Raw genomic sequence first — 16,428 nt, 5'->3', positions numbered from 1 at the left:
CATCTGGTCCTGGTGACTTATCTATCTTGATGCTATTCAAAATTTCCAACACATCCTCTTTCTTAATGTCCACATACTCAATCTTTTCAGTCCACCGCAAGCCTGCAGCACAACCACCCAGATCTTTTTCCACCATGAATACTGAGGTAAAGTATTCATTAAGCACGTCTGCTATTTCTACTGGTTCTGTACAAACTTTCCCACATTCACATTTTATAGGTTCTATTCCTTCACATCTCATCCTTTTACTCTTCACATATTTGTAGAACACCTTAGGGTTTTCCTTAATCTTACCTGCCAAGGCCTTCTCATGACCCTTTCTGGCTCTCCTAATTTTCTTCTTAAGTTCCTTCCTACAAGCCTTATACTCCTCTAGATCCCTAACATCGCCTTGCTCTCTGAACCTTTTGTATGCCTTCCTTTTCTTTTTGACTAGCTTCATTACAACTTTTGTGCACCACGGTTCCCGTAACCTACCAAAACCGCTCTGTCTCATCGGAACGTTGTCGTGCAGAACTCCAGACAAACATTCCTTGAAAATCTGCCATTTTACTTCAGTACTTTTCCCCAAGAATATCTCCTTCCAATTTTCTCGTCTAATTTCCTGCCTGATGGCTTCATATTTCCCCTTACTCCAGATAAACACTTTCCTAACTTGCCTGATCCCTTTCCAATGTTAGCATAAAGGAGATAAAGTTATGATCACCATCCCCAAGATGCTCTCCCACTGAGAGATCCGACATCTGTCCAGGTTCATTAGCCAATACCAGATCGAGTACAGCCTCTCCTCTTGTAGGCTTATCCACGTACTGTGTCAGGAAACCCTCCTGAACACACCTAACAAACTCCTCCCCATCCAAACCCCTTACCCTAGGGATATTCCAATCGATGTTTGGGAAGTTAAAATCTCCCAACACGACAACTCTGTTATTACGACATCTCTCCAGGAATTGTTTCCCTATCTGCTCCTCAACATCCCTGTTACTATTGGGCGGCCTATAGAAAACACCCAGCAAAGTTATCAATCCCTTCCTGGTCCGAACTTCCACCCACAGAAACTTTGTAGACAATCCCTCCAGGGCGTCCACCTTCTCTACAGCCGTGACACTATCCCTGATCAACAGTGCCACTCCACCCCCTCTTTTGCCTCCCTCCCTGTCCTTTCTGAAACATCTGAAACCCGGCACCTGAAGTATCTAGTCCTGTCCCTGAGACATCCAAGTCTCTGTAATGGCCACCACATCACATTTCCAAGCAGCGATCCATGCTCTAAGCTCATCCATTTTATTCACCACACTCCTGGCGTTAAAATAGAAACATCTCAAACCTTCGGTCTGAGCGCCCCCTTCTCCATCACCCGTCCATCCTCCCTTTTACACTGTCTACAATCCTTCTCTATTTGCGAGCTAACCTCCTCGCTCCCAGTCACCTCACCTCGATTCTCTCCCCCCAACCTTTCTAGTTTGAAGTCTCCCCAGTAGCCTTAGCCAGCCTTCCTGCCAGGATATTGGTCCCCCTGGGATTCAAGTGCCACCCGTCTTTTTTGTACAGGCCACACCTGCCCCTAAAGAGGTCCCAATGATCCAGGAAATGGGACTGCTCTCGCTCTCAGTTTTCCCTGCAACATTAGTTACAGATAAGGTTGGAACATTTAAAATCTTTAATACTTCTCCAGCAGGCTGCCGCTGTGACAGGACACACCTGAGGGTGACTTAATGAGTTTATATTCCTGGGGAGGATCCTCATCAGTTGGGTGTGACCAAAAGACAATAAGACGTCGGGGCAGAAATAGGCCATTTAGCCATTTGAGTCTGTTCCCCTTCTCAATGACTTCTCTTTTATTCATTTGTGGGACATGGGAGCTGCTGGTTGCCCAGCATTTATTGTCCATCCTTAGTTGCCCTTGGAAGGCAGTTGAGAGTCAACCGCATTGATGTACTCCTGGGATCACATGTAGGCCAGACCAAGTAAGGACGACAGATTTCCTTCCCTAAAGGACATTATTGAACCAGATCGGTTTTTCTGACAATTGCTTCATGGTCATCGGTAGATTCCTAACTCCAGGTATCTGTTTTTGAATTTAAATTCCAATATCTACCATGGTGGGATTCGAAGCCAGGTCCCCAGAACATTAGGTGAGGCTCTAGATTAATAGTCTTGTGATCATACCACTAAGCCGTCACCTCCCCTGATCTGATATGATAATCCTCAACTCCAATTTCCCACTTTAGCCCCAAAAACCTTGATTCCCTTATGGATTAAAAATCTCTGTATCTCAGCTTTGGAAATCAATGGTATGGCGGACCTCAGGACCCAAGCTGGGAAGAAATAAAATAAAGTTCCAAGTGTCTATTAATGAATTCACTATTTAGTGAGTGCAGAGGAGATTTACTAGATTGATTCTGGAGTTGACAGGGTTGGCTTATGAGGAGAGACTACGTCGACTGGGGCTATACTCATTGGAATTCAGAAGAATGGTGTGGGGGGGGGAGGTGATTGGGAGAGGGATAATCTTATAGAAACCTGTAAGATTATGAAGGAAATAGATAAGATAGAAACAGGGAGGTTGGGTAGGTAAAACTAGGCCTAGGAGGCATGGCCTCAAAATAAGAGGGAGCAAATTTAGGATTAAGTTGAAAAAAGACTTCTGTACCTAAAGCATTGTGAATCTGTGGAATTCCCTACCCAGTAAAGCAATTGAGGCTATTTCATTGAATGTTTTTAAGGCAAAGATAGATAGATTTTTGAACAGTAAAGGAACTAAGGGTTGTGGTGAGTGGATGAGTAAGTGGAGCTGAGTCCACAAAAAGATCAGCCATAGTCTTAGTGAATGGTGAAGCAGCCTCGAGGAGCCAGATGGTCTACTCCTGCCCTTAGTTCTTATGTTATGTTATGTTCTTATTAAAAAGATACACTTCCATTGATAAAAGAAACTCATTCACTACAGTTAAATTTCTTCAACTACCTATTCCTTTTGACAACAAGCATTTTTATTCTTAATTCCGATTCAAAGACTTTTTGAGTTGGAGTTGTTAATCAAACAGAACTGACAGGCACCCTACTGTGATCACAATAGTTTGTGAAAACAGTCATGCAGTACTAATCATATAATGATAATCCCCAAGTCTATGTCATAAAGTGAAATATCAAGCACTTTTTAACATAAGAACTAGGAGCAGGAGTCGGCCATCTGGCCCCTCGAACCTGCTCCGCCATTCAATAAGATCATGGCTGATCTTTTTGTGGACTCAGCTCCACTTACCCGTCCGCTCACCATAACCCTTAATTCCTTTACTGTTCAAAAATTTATCTGTCTTTGCCTTAAAGACATTCAATGAGGTAGCCTCAGCTGCTTCACTGGGCAGGGAGTTCCACAGATTCACATCCCTTTGTGTGAAGAAGTTCCTCTTCAACTCAGTCCTAAATCTGCTTCCCCTTATTTTGAGGATATGCTCCCTAGTTCTAGTTTCACCCACCAGCAGAAACAACTTTCCTGCTTCTATCTTATCTATTCCCTTCATAATCTTATATATTTCTATAAAACCTCCCCTCATTCTTCTGAATTCCAATGAGTATAGCCCCAGTCTACTCAGTCTCTCCTTGTTAGCCAACTCTCTCAACTCTGGAATCAACCTGGTGAATTGCCTCTGTATCCCCTCCAGTGCCAGTATATCCTTTCTCAAGTAAGGAGACCAAAACTGTACACAGTACTCCAGGTGTGGCCTCACCAGCACCTTATACAGCTGCAACATAACCTGCTATTTTTAAACTCCATCCCTCTAGCAATGAGGCAATTTTCTCAAATGCTTAAAGGAAAAGAGATTTAAATGCCTTGAAAGTATGACTGCTTCCTTGACAGTTCCAATGAGATTATCTACTTTTTACAACATTCATGTATACTTTTAACTATTTCAAAGGGCACTTGAGCTCTCCCAAAGGTGCTCTGGAACCATATCCAAAAGACCATACCTCTCCAAAAGGGTACCCTACCTCCCTGAAGAACTCAGCTAACTTTACACTTTTTGTTGATATGTCTGAGGTGTGCAAGTTGTGTTTTAGATATCCCACTAATGGAAATGGTACAGCACCAGGGACCCAGGTTCAATTCCTGCCTTTGGTGATTATCTAGACAAAATACCAGACATTGAAGTTCTCTCCAGAGCAAGTCTCCCATCAGTCCACACACTGCTGATGAGAGCGCAGACGTGGTGGGCTGGTCATGTCATCCATATGCCGGACTAGTGCATACCCAAGCAGCTCCTTTTTGGGGAACTCTCTGCTGGAGGATACTTGCATGGAGGGCAGAAGAAACGTTACAAAGACACAGTCAAGGCCTCCCTGAAGTCGCTTGACATTGACACGACCACCTGGGAAACGCTGGCACAAAACCGCCCTACCTGGCGCTGCCTCATCCACAAGCGCTGTCAAGCTTACGAAGCAAGGTGCAATACTGAAGCACTACTTAAGCGCGAGCTGCGCAAGTCCAGAGCCACCAGCACAACAACCACAGTGCCTACACAAGTCTACCCAATATGTGCCAGGACATTCCGTGCCTGAATTGGCCTGATCAGTCATCTTCGGATATACTGCATTCAGCCTCAAAATGGTTAATGGTGTCGGGGTCCTCATTGACGACGATGGACGAACAACATAAGGGGTTTGCACGTCCTCCCCGTGAGTGCATGGGTTTCCTCCGGGTGCTCTGGTTTCCTCCCACAGTCCAAAAATTAGGTGGATTGGCCAGACTAAAATTGTCCCTTAGTGTCCAAAAATGCATAGGTTAGGGGGCAAATGTATGGGGTTGCAGGATAGGGCCTGGGTAAGATGCATGGTCGGAGAGTCAATGTAGACTTGATGGGCTGAACGGCCTCCTTCTGCATTGTAGGGATTTTATAATATCAGAAATGACAGAAGGTTACACTTTACCACATGCAGTTGTTTCTGTCAGCTACAGATGTGCAAAATACAACCTGCCCTGTTTCTAGGTAACTGGGAACAGTGGATTCATGGGAACATTATCACAACTTCCTCACACCACTGCAGCTTGAAAATATATTTACAGAGGTTATATCAAAATCAGGTGTAGAAAGAAATTGTCCAGACAAGGTACACTGTCCATTGCCTTCAGAAATGTTATTGTGCATCTAGAGTTAGTTAAAGGATACTCAGCGATCTTCCAGTCATGAGGTGAGATTAGTGGCTACTGGTCTCATTTGCAAAGTTTTAAAGTTTATTTATTAGTCACAAGTAAGCTTTCATTAACAGTGCAATGAAGTTACTGTGAAAATCCCCTAGTCGCCACACTCCAGCAACTGTTCAGGTACACTGAGGGAGAATTTAGCATGGCACATGGTACAGGCACATCTTTCAGAATGCAGGAGGAAACCGGAACAACTGGAGGAAACCCACACGGACACAGAGAGTGTGCAGACTCTGCACAGAGAGTGACCCAAGCCGGGAATTGAACCTGGGTCCATGGCACTGTGAGGCAGCAGAGTTAACCACTGTGCCACCCTAGTGATGTCATGCTGCTGTACCTTAAAGGTGTCTTACAACAGCACTGCACTTCGATGGCTGTGAAGTACTTTGTTACATCTGGTGTTCATGAAAGGTGCTATTTAAGTGCAAGTCTTCCTTTTTGCACTCTTGAAAGGTTTTTCTGCCTTTCAGCTTTGTTGGCCTTGTTGCCCTGCTGTGTCCACGCCTTGTTGATCCCGGTGTGTTCCACATAACTTCTCAGGACTTTTGAGGGGAATTCCTGGGTTATTTCAATGAACTGCCTGACAGCTTTGTGGGTTTTCCCCACTCATGCCCTAATCAGGAGCATCTTAGTGAGAGGAGGCTGGAACTCAAGCTCAGAATCCCAGGTTGACGCTCAGTGGGATTTTTGTACTTTCCTTCCCGCTCTCCCCCCACCAACACACGGCCTACCCCGCCCTCCCCCCACCCCCTCCCCCCCAACTTCCCCCTCCCACCCTTTCTATCCACTCCCACCTCCATCAGCTTATTCATTACGGAGGCCCATAAAATTCAACACCTATAGAACTAAATCCTCACTTCCAGCTGGGAGAAAGGTGGTGATGGCCTAGAAAATGAATTCACACCCGCCCTGTCAAGCAGTTTAGCAATCTGAGAATCCATCCATTTTTTTCTCTCTCAGGGAAGGACACAAGGTTATGAGAAAAGCAATCTCCCTGTTCCCTTGTGAAACTTCTAGAGAATGAATACCATTATGCAACCAACCAGTAGAACGAAAAGAGGCTTTAAACATCGTCCCTGATCTCAGAATGCATGAAGAAAGAAAGCTGTTCCAGTTCACTTAAATGATAAATTTTCAGAAAATGTGATATTTTTTGATGTGTACAATGTCAAACCCTGTTTAACGTCATCAGGATTATGGGGAGACTTAACCCATCTATCTTCTTCATTCTACTGTGATTAATCAAATATTGAACACTGAGGGAGGTACACCATGGAACACAGTGGTTAGCACTGCTGCCTCATAGCACCAGGGAAACGGGTTCGATTCCCAGCTTGGGTCTCTGTCTGTGCAGAGTTTGCACAATCTCCCCATGACTGCATGGGTTTCCTCCGGGTGCTCCGGTTTCCTCTCATTGTCCAAAAGACACGCTGGTTAGGTGCCATCTAAATTCTCACTCAGTGTACCTGAACAGGTGCTGGAGTGTGGCAACAAGGGGATTTTCACAGCAACTTCACTGCAGTGTTAATGTAAGCCAACTTGTGACACTAATAAATAAACTGAAACTAGCTGGGAAGTCACGCATTCCAGTTTTAGCTTCAGAAGACAGAATAGTTCTGATGTCTTTAGGCTTCCTATCCATGTATATTTATTCTCATGTGCCTCATCTTAATATTCAAACCCATAACATGCATGTTCAATCCTTGAAGAGTGATTGGAGTTTATATCATCATAACAACACAAAATGATGGTCAAACAGCGTGGCAGCAAGATTATACAGAGATACTGCATGGTGAACAGTCTTAGGTTGTGCTCCATGGCATTCTGTTCAGACCTCAGCAAAACTGCAGCTTCACGGGGTGTCGGAACCGTGCTGTACCGACTGCACAGTGAAGTTCTCAATACACACTGCCGGGGTTGTGTTTGTCCAAATAAAGAGCTGGCAAGCGGACAGATCCCCTGTGTTGAGGTTGCAATGCACAGCCTATCAGTTTAGTCTGAGAATGGATTAGCTCCATCAGGAAAGGCGAACGACCCAGTGTGAGCACGAGTCAATCAAAAAAATAAACAAAAAGGAACTTCTGAAAATTCGGGCCAGAGATGATTGTGACGGGAGGAACTTTGGAAAAACGTACGGAAAGCAGCTGCAGTGATACCCATCCCGGCTATCAAATGAGAAGGAAGGTCAAAGGGATATTGTCAAAATGTGCACAAATCTTCTCACTTTGAATTGAGATGTCTTCAGACCTACTATCAAATTTTAAAATGTTTATACGGCACATGGCCTGATGGTTTCCCGATTCAGGTATGTCTGAACCTGACAAGCAAGCCATAAAGATTCACCAAACAATTGAGAATGAAGGATTACACAGACTGAGCACATCAGGATTAACAGCAGATGAGCTAAAAGATCTCAAAATATATGGACTACCTTGGTTCAGAATCAGGTTAAACTTCCATATTGATCGCTTTCATCGCAAGGGGATTTGTGTGCAGGAATAAGGAAGCCTTGCAGACGTTGTATAGAGCCTGCTGGAATGAAACCCCCTTCACTGTGAACTGGTGGGTACACATTGCCAGTGGCCACAAAGATGGCTGTGGTTTGAGGACCAGTCCTGGTTATCTTTCTCTCCGAGGAGCTCTTTCTCTTCTGCAAGGACAGGAAGCAGGATTGTGATACCGGACTATGAAGGTATTAGGTGATTAAATTGAGAGTGGGTGTATGTGTTGTTTACTCAGATGGGGATGGGAGGAGATGACTAGACAGAGAGAGACAGAGTAATAAGTGGAGCTGTAAGATGTGTAGTCCTGAGGAGCACCATGCAGGAGAATGCTGAGAAAGGCAGAGCGTGGTGTTAGTGTTCTGCCGCTCACATATCCACCTTTCTGAGTTCCTGGGTCCTCTCAGTGCACCATCTCCAGGTTGGAGGGAACACAATCTCAGTGCTGAGTCCCTCAGGTCTGCTTGGTCTGTGAGGCTGTCCTCTTCCGCCTGTCCTTGGAAAATAACATTTCACTGCAGTTCCTTGAAGCAGTAGCCCCAGTTAAACAGAGAGAGATGGATTTGGGCCAGGGGATGGAGAAACAACCCTCTCCTTTCCATTCCCGTGGCTGCTCCACCTCTGGGATCAACTGATGGTTGAGCCATTCTGACCCCCTTAATTAGAAATCCTTTCGTTGACAGGTCTATGTTATCAGCTCTTCCTTGTAGCTCTGATGAGGAACGAGAAACATCAACACTGAAAACTTCAGGAAAAGCCAACTTCAATGACAGTTGCTGACTCACTATCACCACCAACCTCATCTGCAACAAACAGCTCTCTTTAAATAAAATTCTACCCCTAGTGTGGGACTGGAGTCACATGTCGTTCAGACTGGCTCGAAGAATGACAGCATTACCTCCCCTTGAAGGGTATTAGTGAACCATTTGGGTTTTTGCAATAATCCAACATATTTCATGGTTACTTTTGCTTGATGCCAGTGCACAAATCACCAGGGATTTATTACATTCATTTTTACCTGTTGGTCTTTAAACTCCCCAACCTTTGTATCAGCCAGTGTTAACCCTCCAATAATTTGCTGTGTTATGCTTTCGCTGGATGTGGTTTTAATTTGTTTGGAATTAATGGTTTACAAAGGAAACAAGGAACAATGTGACAAGTAGAATGATGATCACTGTGTTCACTGCAGCAGTGAGACAGGTTGGAGCCCATCCAAATAGCTGGGCAGGAGAGTTATTGGAGATTTGAAATCTCTCTACTTCTCCACCTGCCAAGCAAATAAACCATTGTTAATTTTTAATCTCAGATGGACAATCATTTGCTCACCAGAAGTCTAAAGGGATATGGGGAAAGGCCAAGCTTATGAAGCTAGGTTGGAGATCAGTTATGGTTGCAGTGTTCTATAGAATCATACAACCTTTCAGTGCAGGAAGAGGCCCTTCGGTCCATCGAGTCTGCACCGAACACAGGCCCTAACCCCGTATCTCCACATATTATACCCACTAATCCCTCTAACCTACGCATCCCTGGACGCTAAGGGGCAATTTCTTAGCATGACCAATCAACCTAACCTGCACATCTTTGGACTGTGGGAGGAAACCGGAGTACCCTGAGGAAACCCACGCAGACACGAGGAGAATGTGCAAACTCCCCACAGGCTAATGATTCTGGAGGCTAAGTCGGGAGGGAAAGCCGGGATGACTCCAGAACAGGGTGTCTGAATACATGAGATCTTGTTATGTTCAGCTCATTAATTATGCAAATACAAAGAGAATGATGAATCTTGTGGCAGAATGGCACAAAGTTGCTGACCCCATCATTACCTCTTATGTATTTAATTGGCAACCAGTCACTCTTCCATCCTTCTCCTCAACTCTGCAATGTCACCAAGTCCTGCCTCGGGTTACCCGTTCCCTGTGCCCAGTCTTGGCACAGCATGTGCTACAGGAAGCTGATATCTCTGTGACTGTGTGGAAGAAAAGCGTCTGCTGAGCTCAGAGTCCAGGAAGAAGCTTATCTTGCCCAGTGCATACCATTTTTGTACAAGTCATTCACCGCCGTGAGCTGGAATTTGATCACCGTTCATTCATTCACTGCTGGGTCAAAATCCTAGCATTCCCTCCCTGACAGCACTGTGGGTTACCTGCACCACAGGGATTGTAGCGGTTCAAGAAGGCAGCTCACCACCACCTGCTGAAGGGCAACCTAGGAATGGACAATAAATGCTGGCCCCGCCAGTGACATCCACATCCCATAAATTAATTATAAAAATTAAGGTCAGGTTCCCAGTAATCATGGAATCTCGTGCATGCATCCATATTGGGGAGTTGGGGTAGGATAGTTTCCCAGAATTCCCCTGCTCTGATCTACCTCTGAAATAGTACCGGTGGGTGGATGGTGGGGGTGCAGTGATAGGGCGGTCTATACCAGGCTTAAGTCTCAGCATTGGGGCTCATATTATAGAATCATATAATGCAACAGAGGCCCTTCAGCCCATCAAGTCCTCACCGACACGCTAGAAATACCTGAACTTCCACCTAATCCCATCTGCCAGTACTAGGCCCATAAACCTGAATGTTATGATGTGCCAAGTGCTCACCCAGATACTTTTTAAAGAATGTGAGGCAACCGGCCTCTACCACACTCCCAGGCAGCGCATTCCAGACCGTCACCACTCTCTGGGTAAAAACATTTTTCCTCACATCCCCCCTATGCCTCCTGCCCCTAACCTTGAACCTTGTGACAGACTCTTCAAGTAAGGCAAACAGCCATTCCTTATCCACTCTGTCATGCCCCTCATGATCTTGTACACCTCGATCAGGCCTCCCCTCGGTCTTTTCTGATCCAGTGAAAACAACCCAAGCCTACCCAACCTCTCTTCAGAACTTAAATATTCCATCCCAGGCAGCATTCTGGTGAATCTCCAATTTTGCCCTCTTTAAATCTCTCCACTTCTCTATTTCTCTCTCCTCCTTGAAGACGCACATTAAGATTTACCCCTTTGACAACCTATTCCTATCCTACCAGCTCCTTATGTGGCTCAGTGTCAATTGCTGTTATTCTCCAGTGAGATGTTGCATTACTTTAAAGGTGCTATATAAATGCAAGTTGTTGTTGTTGTTTTGAGATTGACGTCAAGGTTTTGTGTGACGTGGAGTTTGGATTTTGTGTAATATTTTGACATTTACCACGCTCTGGGCTGTTGCAGCAAGACAAGCACCTGCTCTGATACAGAGAGACAGGTCATTAGCAGGGTCTTGAGTAGAAACCATCCTTTAAATGGCTAGTGGATTATTGATTGGTCTGATAACTTTCTGTCCAATGACGTTTCTTTTCCTCACTGTTAAATATGAGCTCATTTTAAAATCAGCACCAACAACAGTGAAAACAACGACAACCCATGGAACAGGAACACCAAAGCCACCGACTAAACCTCCCGGGACTGGGCCAGCCATCACTGGGACATCAACCCCGTCAATAGCTCCTCCTGGGCCCTCAGGATCCACAACAGCAAAGACTCCCACTCCTGGGAATGGGCAGACTGCAGGTAGGTTGGTAGGGCCTAACAATACAACCATCCACACAACCAAACTCTCCAACAGTCACACTGAACCAGTCACCAAACCTCGCTTACTAGATTAATAACTAGGTAATCTTTAATTGACCACTTAAGAGCCCCAATTATCAGTGGGGCGGCTTTCCAGAACTCACTTCAAGTGAAGGTGGGAAGGCATCTGGCATCGGTTCCAATGCCAGCACACCAGATTCTCAAGCCCAACCTCCTCCTTCCTTGTCTCCTGTGGGGGCAGAGTATTTCAGCTGTTGTTGCGACTGTGACAACTCTGCAAGAATAATTCACTTAGTATCACTCCCCTGCCTAGGCGCCTGCAGCCCTGCAAATATTTTCCCTTCAAATAATGCCTCTTCTAAAAGCCATGATTGACTCTGTCTCCACCAAAATCTCAGGCAATGCATTCCACATCCTAACCACTGGCTGCATTAAAAATGCTTCCTTGTGTGGCCATTACAGTCATTTGTCAATCATCTTAAATCAGTGTCCTCAGGTTAATAGAGTCATAGAGTCCCTGCACTGCGAAAGGAGGCCATAAGGCCTGCACTGACAACAACCCCATCCAGGCCCTATCCTAATCCTAATCCTAACTCTAACCCTAACCCTAAACCCATATATTTACCCTGGCTAATCCCCCAACACTAAGGGTCAATTCAGCATGGCCAAGCAACCTAACCTGTACATTTTTGGACTGTGGGAGGAAACTGCAGCACCCGGAGGAAGCCCACACTGACACAGGGAGAATGTGCAAACTTCACACAGACAGTGCCCTTTGCCAGCATTGCCAAGCTCCTGTGATAATAAACACATCAAATGTAGCACCCTCTCGAAACCCCTAGTCACACAGCTCCAGCTGAAGAGCGAACCCTGACAGAATGAACTGAATGAGCTTCCTTGGTGCAATTGTTGCTTCATAACTTCATCAAATTACTAGCAGCAAACAGAGGATAGTAAAAATCCACCTATGTGTTTATAGTTACAGAATGAAATCATGCTATAGACTTGCTTATTATATTTGTGTGTGCTGGGCAAATTGCAGGCACATTATGAATGCGAAGGTAATAAGATTTGTACCATCTGACCTGGTAGCTCCTCAGTATCAGATCCTGTCAGACCTTCTGCCCATTGCCGAGACTGAAGTCCATTTATGATTTTATCTGATTTATTATTGTCACATGTACTAGTATAAAGTGAAAAGTATTATTTCTTGCACGCCATACAGACAAAGCATACCATTCATGGAGGCGGAAAGGAGAGAGGGCAGAATGTGGTGTTACAGTCATAGCTAGGGTGTAGAGTAAGACCAACTTAATGCGAGGTAGGTCCATTCAAAAGTCTGATTGCAGCAGGGGAGAAGCTGTTCTTGAGCTGGTTAGTGCGTGACCTCAGACTTTTGTATTGTCTTCCTAAAGAAGGAAGGTGGGAGAGAGGATGTCCAGGGCGCGTGACGTCTTTAATTATGCTGACTGATTTTCTGAGGCAGTGGGAAGTGCAACACTTTCTCACAGTTCCGCCTGACAATAAAGAAGTATTCCCATTTCTGTTACAGCTTTCTCAACCCCAATCTCACAAAGCATTTTGCATCACCTGTGACTTCAGGAGTTTCAGAGTTACTTCTGATCTAAAAGGCATCTTCAGTATTGACCCTCTGACAGTGCAGAGCTCCCTCAGTGCTGACCCTCTGACAGTGCAGAGGTCCCTCAGTGCTGACCCTCTGACAGTGCAGAGCTCCCTCAGTGCTGACCCCCTGACAGTGTAGCATTCCCTCAGTACTGACTCTCTGACAGTGCAGAGCTCCCTCGGTACTGACCCTCTGCCAGTGCAGCTCTCCCTCAGTACTGACCCTCTGACAGTGCAGCACTCCCTCAGTACTGACCCTCTGACAGTGCAGCACTCCCTCAGTACTGACCCTCTGACAGTGCAGCACTCCCTCAGTACTGACCCTCTGACAGTGCAGCACTCCCTCAGTGCTGACCCTCTGACAGTGTAGCATTCCCTCAGTACTGACTCTCTGACAGTGCAGAGCTCCCTCGGTACTGACCCTCTGACAGTGCAGAGCTCCCTCGGTACTGACCCTCTGCCAGTGCAGCTCTCCCTCAGTACTGACCCTCTGCCAGTGCAGCTCTCCCTCAGTACTGACCCTCTGCCAGTGCAGCTCTCCCTCAGTACTGACCCTCTGCCAGTGCAGCACTCCCTCAGTACTGACCCTCTGACAGTGCTGTGCTCCCTCAGTACTGACCCTCTGCCAGTGCAGCTCTCCCTCAGTACTGACCCTCTGACAGTGTAGCATTCCCTCAGTACTAACCCTCCTCCAGTGCAGCATCCCCTCTGTATTAAGCCTCTGACAGTGCAGCACTCCCTCAATACTGACCCTCCAACAGTGCAATGTTCCCTCAGTACTGACTCTCTGACAGTGCAGCGCTTCCCCAGTATTGATCCTCTTACAGTGCAGCACTCCCTCAGTACTGACCCTCTGGCAGTGCAGCACTCCCTCAGTACTGACCCTCTGACAGTGCAGCACTCCCTCAGTACTGACTCTCTGACAGTGCAGCGCTTCCCCAGTATTGATCCTCTTACAGTGCAGCACTCCCTCAGTACTGACCCTCCAACAGTGAAATGTTCCCTCAGTGCTGACCCTCTGACAGTGCAGTGCTCCCTCAGTGCTAACCCTCCGATAGCGCAGCACTGCTTCAATACTGACCCTCCGACAGTGCAGTGATCCCTCATTGCTGACCCACTGACATGCAGCACTCCCTCAGTACTGACCCTCCAACAATGCAGCGCTCCCTCAGTATGAAAAGCTCAATATACAAAACCTGGAGTTTTTACACAAATGTCTGGAATGATTTTGAACCCTTATTTACAGGCGAACGTGACCCTCATCACATCACAACTGACAATCATAATGGTGTGAATGAAATGAAGCCAGTGTGAATGCCATCACTTCCATGATCTCCTGCTGGTCACTCACAATCCTGACTTGGAAATATATTGCTGTTCCTTCACTATCATTGGGTTAAAACCTGGAACTCCCTCCCTAACAGCACTGTGGTGCACCTACAGGGTGATTTCGGCAATAAACATTGCCCTTGCACAGATTCCCATTTTCTGAAGATAATCCTGTAGATTAAAGACCTTTCCATTTATCCCTATGTATTTGACAATATCTTGCCCTCTCAGAATCTTGACGAGTGTCTCCTTTTGAAAGGACAGTAGTGTTCTCCTCTTGACTGATCTCCAACTTGTGATGGACAGGCCATTTCATTCTCATATCTTATTCTCCCTTGTGTTTTCTCCAACATTCATCAGTTCGACTTGGAAATTTGAATCTTTATTAATAACCACCTACCCCGCCCCCCCGCCCACATTCCATGGCTGGTCGCACTGTAGTTAGTGCTGCTGCCTCACAGTGCCAGGGACCCAGGTTCAGTTCCTATCTTGGGTCACTGTCTGTGTGGAGTTTGCACATTTCTTATCTGTGTGGATTTCCTCCGGGTGCTCCAGTTTCCTCCCACAGTCTGAAAGACGTGCTGGTTAGGTGTGCTGGACATGCTAAATTTCCCCTCAGTGTATCCAAACAGGTGCCAGACTGTGACAACTAGGGGCTTTTCACAGTAACTTCATTGCAGTGTTAATGGAAGCCTACTTGTGACACTAATAAATAAATACTTCACAGAAGCTTCACACTCTCTTGTGTCTGCAATACTGAGCAATCTATGCACTGGCTGTATTTTATAAAATGGAATCTTGTTAAGAAGAAGTTCCACTGTTTTGTTTGAACTGTTTCTTTGTTGGCCTCTTATAAAACTGTGAGTAACTTTTGAGAAACGCAGGCAGCAACGCCTGTTGGACTTTGACCTCAGTGTAAACCTCCTGATAAACTGTCAAGGATCAACATTTACTGAAATCTTTCAGCTATAAAAATTACTTCCTTGTTTTACATTTAACTGTGAGTGGGTCAAATAACTGAGGCATCTGATATGTGGCAAAAGTGCTAAATGTTTTCAGAAGAATGTACTCCCAGAAACATGGAGACAATTTGGTGGAAAGATTAGAGAAGGCAAACTTCCCAGCTTCACTTCTAGCCTCAGTGCGGAGTCTGCACATTCTCCCCATGTCTGCGTGGGTTTCCTCCCACACTCCAAAGATTGATTGGCCTTATTCAATTTCCCCTTTGTGTCAGAGGGATTAGGGGGTAAATAGATGGGAGAGGGTAAAGCCAGCGTGGGATTGTTGTTGGTGCAGGCTTGATGGGCCGAATGACCCCCTTCTGCACTGGAGGGATCCTATGATTCTATGATTCTGAATGAATTGGACTATTACGCTGAGTTACACCCCCTAACCTGAGTTTCGAGACTGTTGTTAATTCTGGTGACAAGGCCATGAATCTGCATCCCAATTTTATTTTGAACTTTTCCCCCTGCCACATGTTTCACAAATCACTTTGGAAAGCAAACCTATGACCAGCTGCCCAGCAAGTGAGGGAATGAACCTGGGGTACCAGTGACTAAAAAGAGGAAATGAGAAAGAGAAGTGAAGCGGATCTCTGAGCCTGAAATTCATAAATTCATAAGACATAGGAACAGAATTAGGCCATTCGGCCCATCGAGTCTGTTCCGCCTTTCGATCATAACTGATATGCTCCTCGTCCCCATCTTCCTGCCTTCTTCCCATGACCCTTCAACCTATTACTAATTAAAAATATGTCTAACTCCTCCTTAAACCCACTCACTGTCCCAGCATCCACTGCACTGTGGGAGACTGAACGTACCAATCACACATCCTGGGCCTGGTCAAGGCAGCCATTAATAGGTCCTGATAGCGGATGGTCAAGGGGCTTGTCCAATCCCATTGTCTGCCCCTCTTCTGTGGCTACATACACGGCCAGTTGCCCTTGGAGAGGGACCCAAGTTTAATTCTGGCCTCAGGTGACTATCTATGTGGAGTCTCCCGTGCCTGCGTGGGTTTTCTCCAGGTGCTCCAGTTTCCTCCCACAGTCCAAAGATGAGTGGATTAGATTGATTGGCCATGTTCAATTGCCCCTTAATGTCAGGGAGATTAGCCTGGTAAATACATGGGGTTACAGGGATAGAGCCTGGATGGGTTTGTGGTTGGTGCAGGCTCAATGGGCCAAATGGCCTCCTTCTGCATTATAA

The 16,428-nt window shown here is 45.9% G+C and overlaps 1 protein-coding gene across 1 annotated transcript in view; it reads left to right on the top strand.

Annotated features, from left to right (window-relative positions):
- Positions 1-16,428, top strand: part of cdhr5b (cadherin-related family member 5b) — a 68,650-nt gene that overhangs the window by 34,785 nt on the left and 17,437 nt on the right. Inside the window, exon 13 of the mRNA XM_080190104.1 lies at positions 11,072-11,248. Within this exon, the coding sequence (XP_080046230.1) occupies positions 11,072-11,248 (177 nt within the window). The remainder of the gene's footprint in view (positions 1-11,071; positions 11,249-16,428) is intronic.

The sequence above is a fragment of the Carcharhinus amblyrhynchos genome, chromosome 6, assembly GCF_965287045.1.
Source record: "Carcharhinus amblyrhynchos chromosome 6, sCarAmb.v2.hapA, whole genome shotgun sequence".
NCBI lineage: Eukaryota > Metazoa > Chordata > Chondrichthyes > Carcharhiniformes > Carcharhinidae > Carcharhinus > Carcharhinus amblyrhynchos.
The sequence above is the reverse complement of the archived record's forward strand: the minus strand, read 5'-3'. Positions and strand labels throughout refer to the sequence as shown.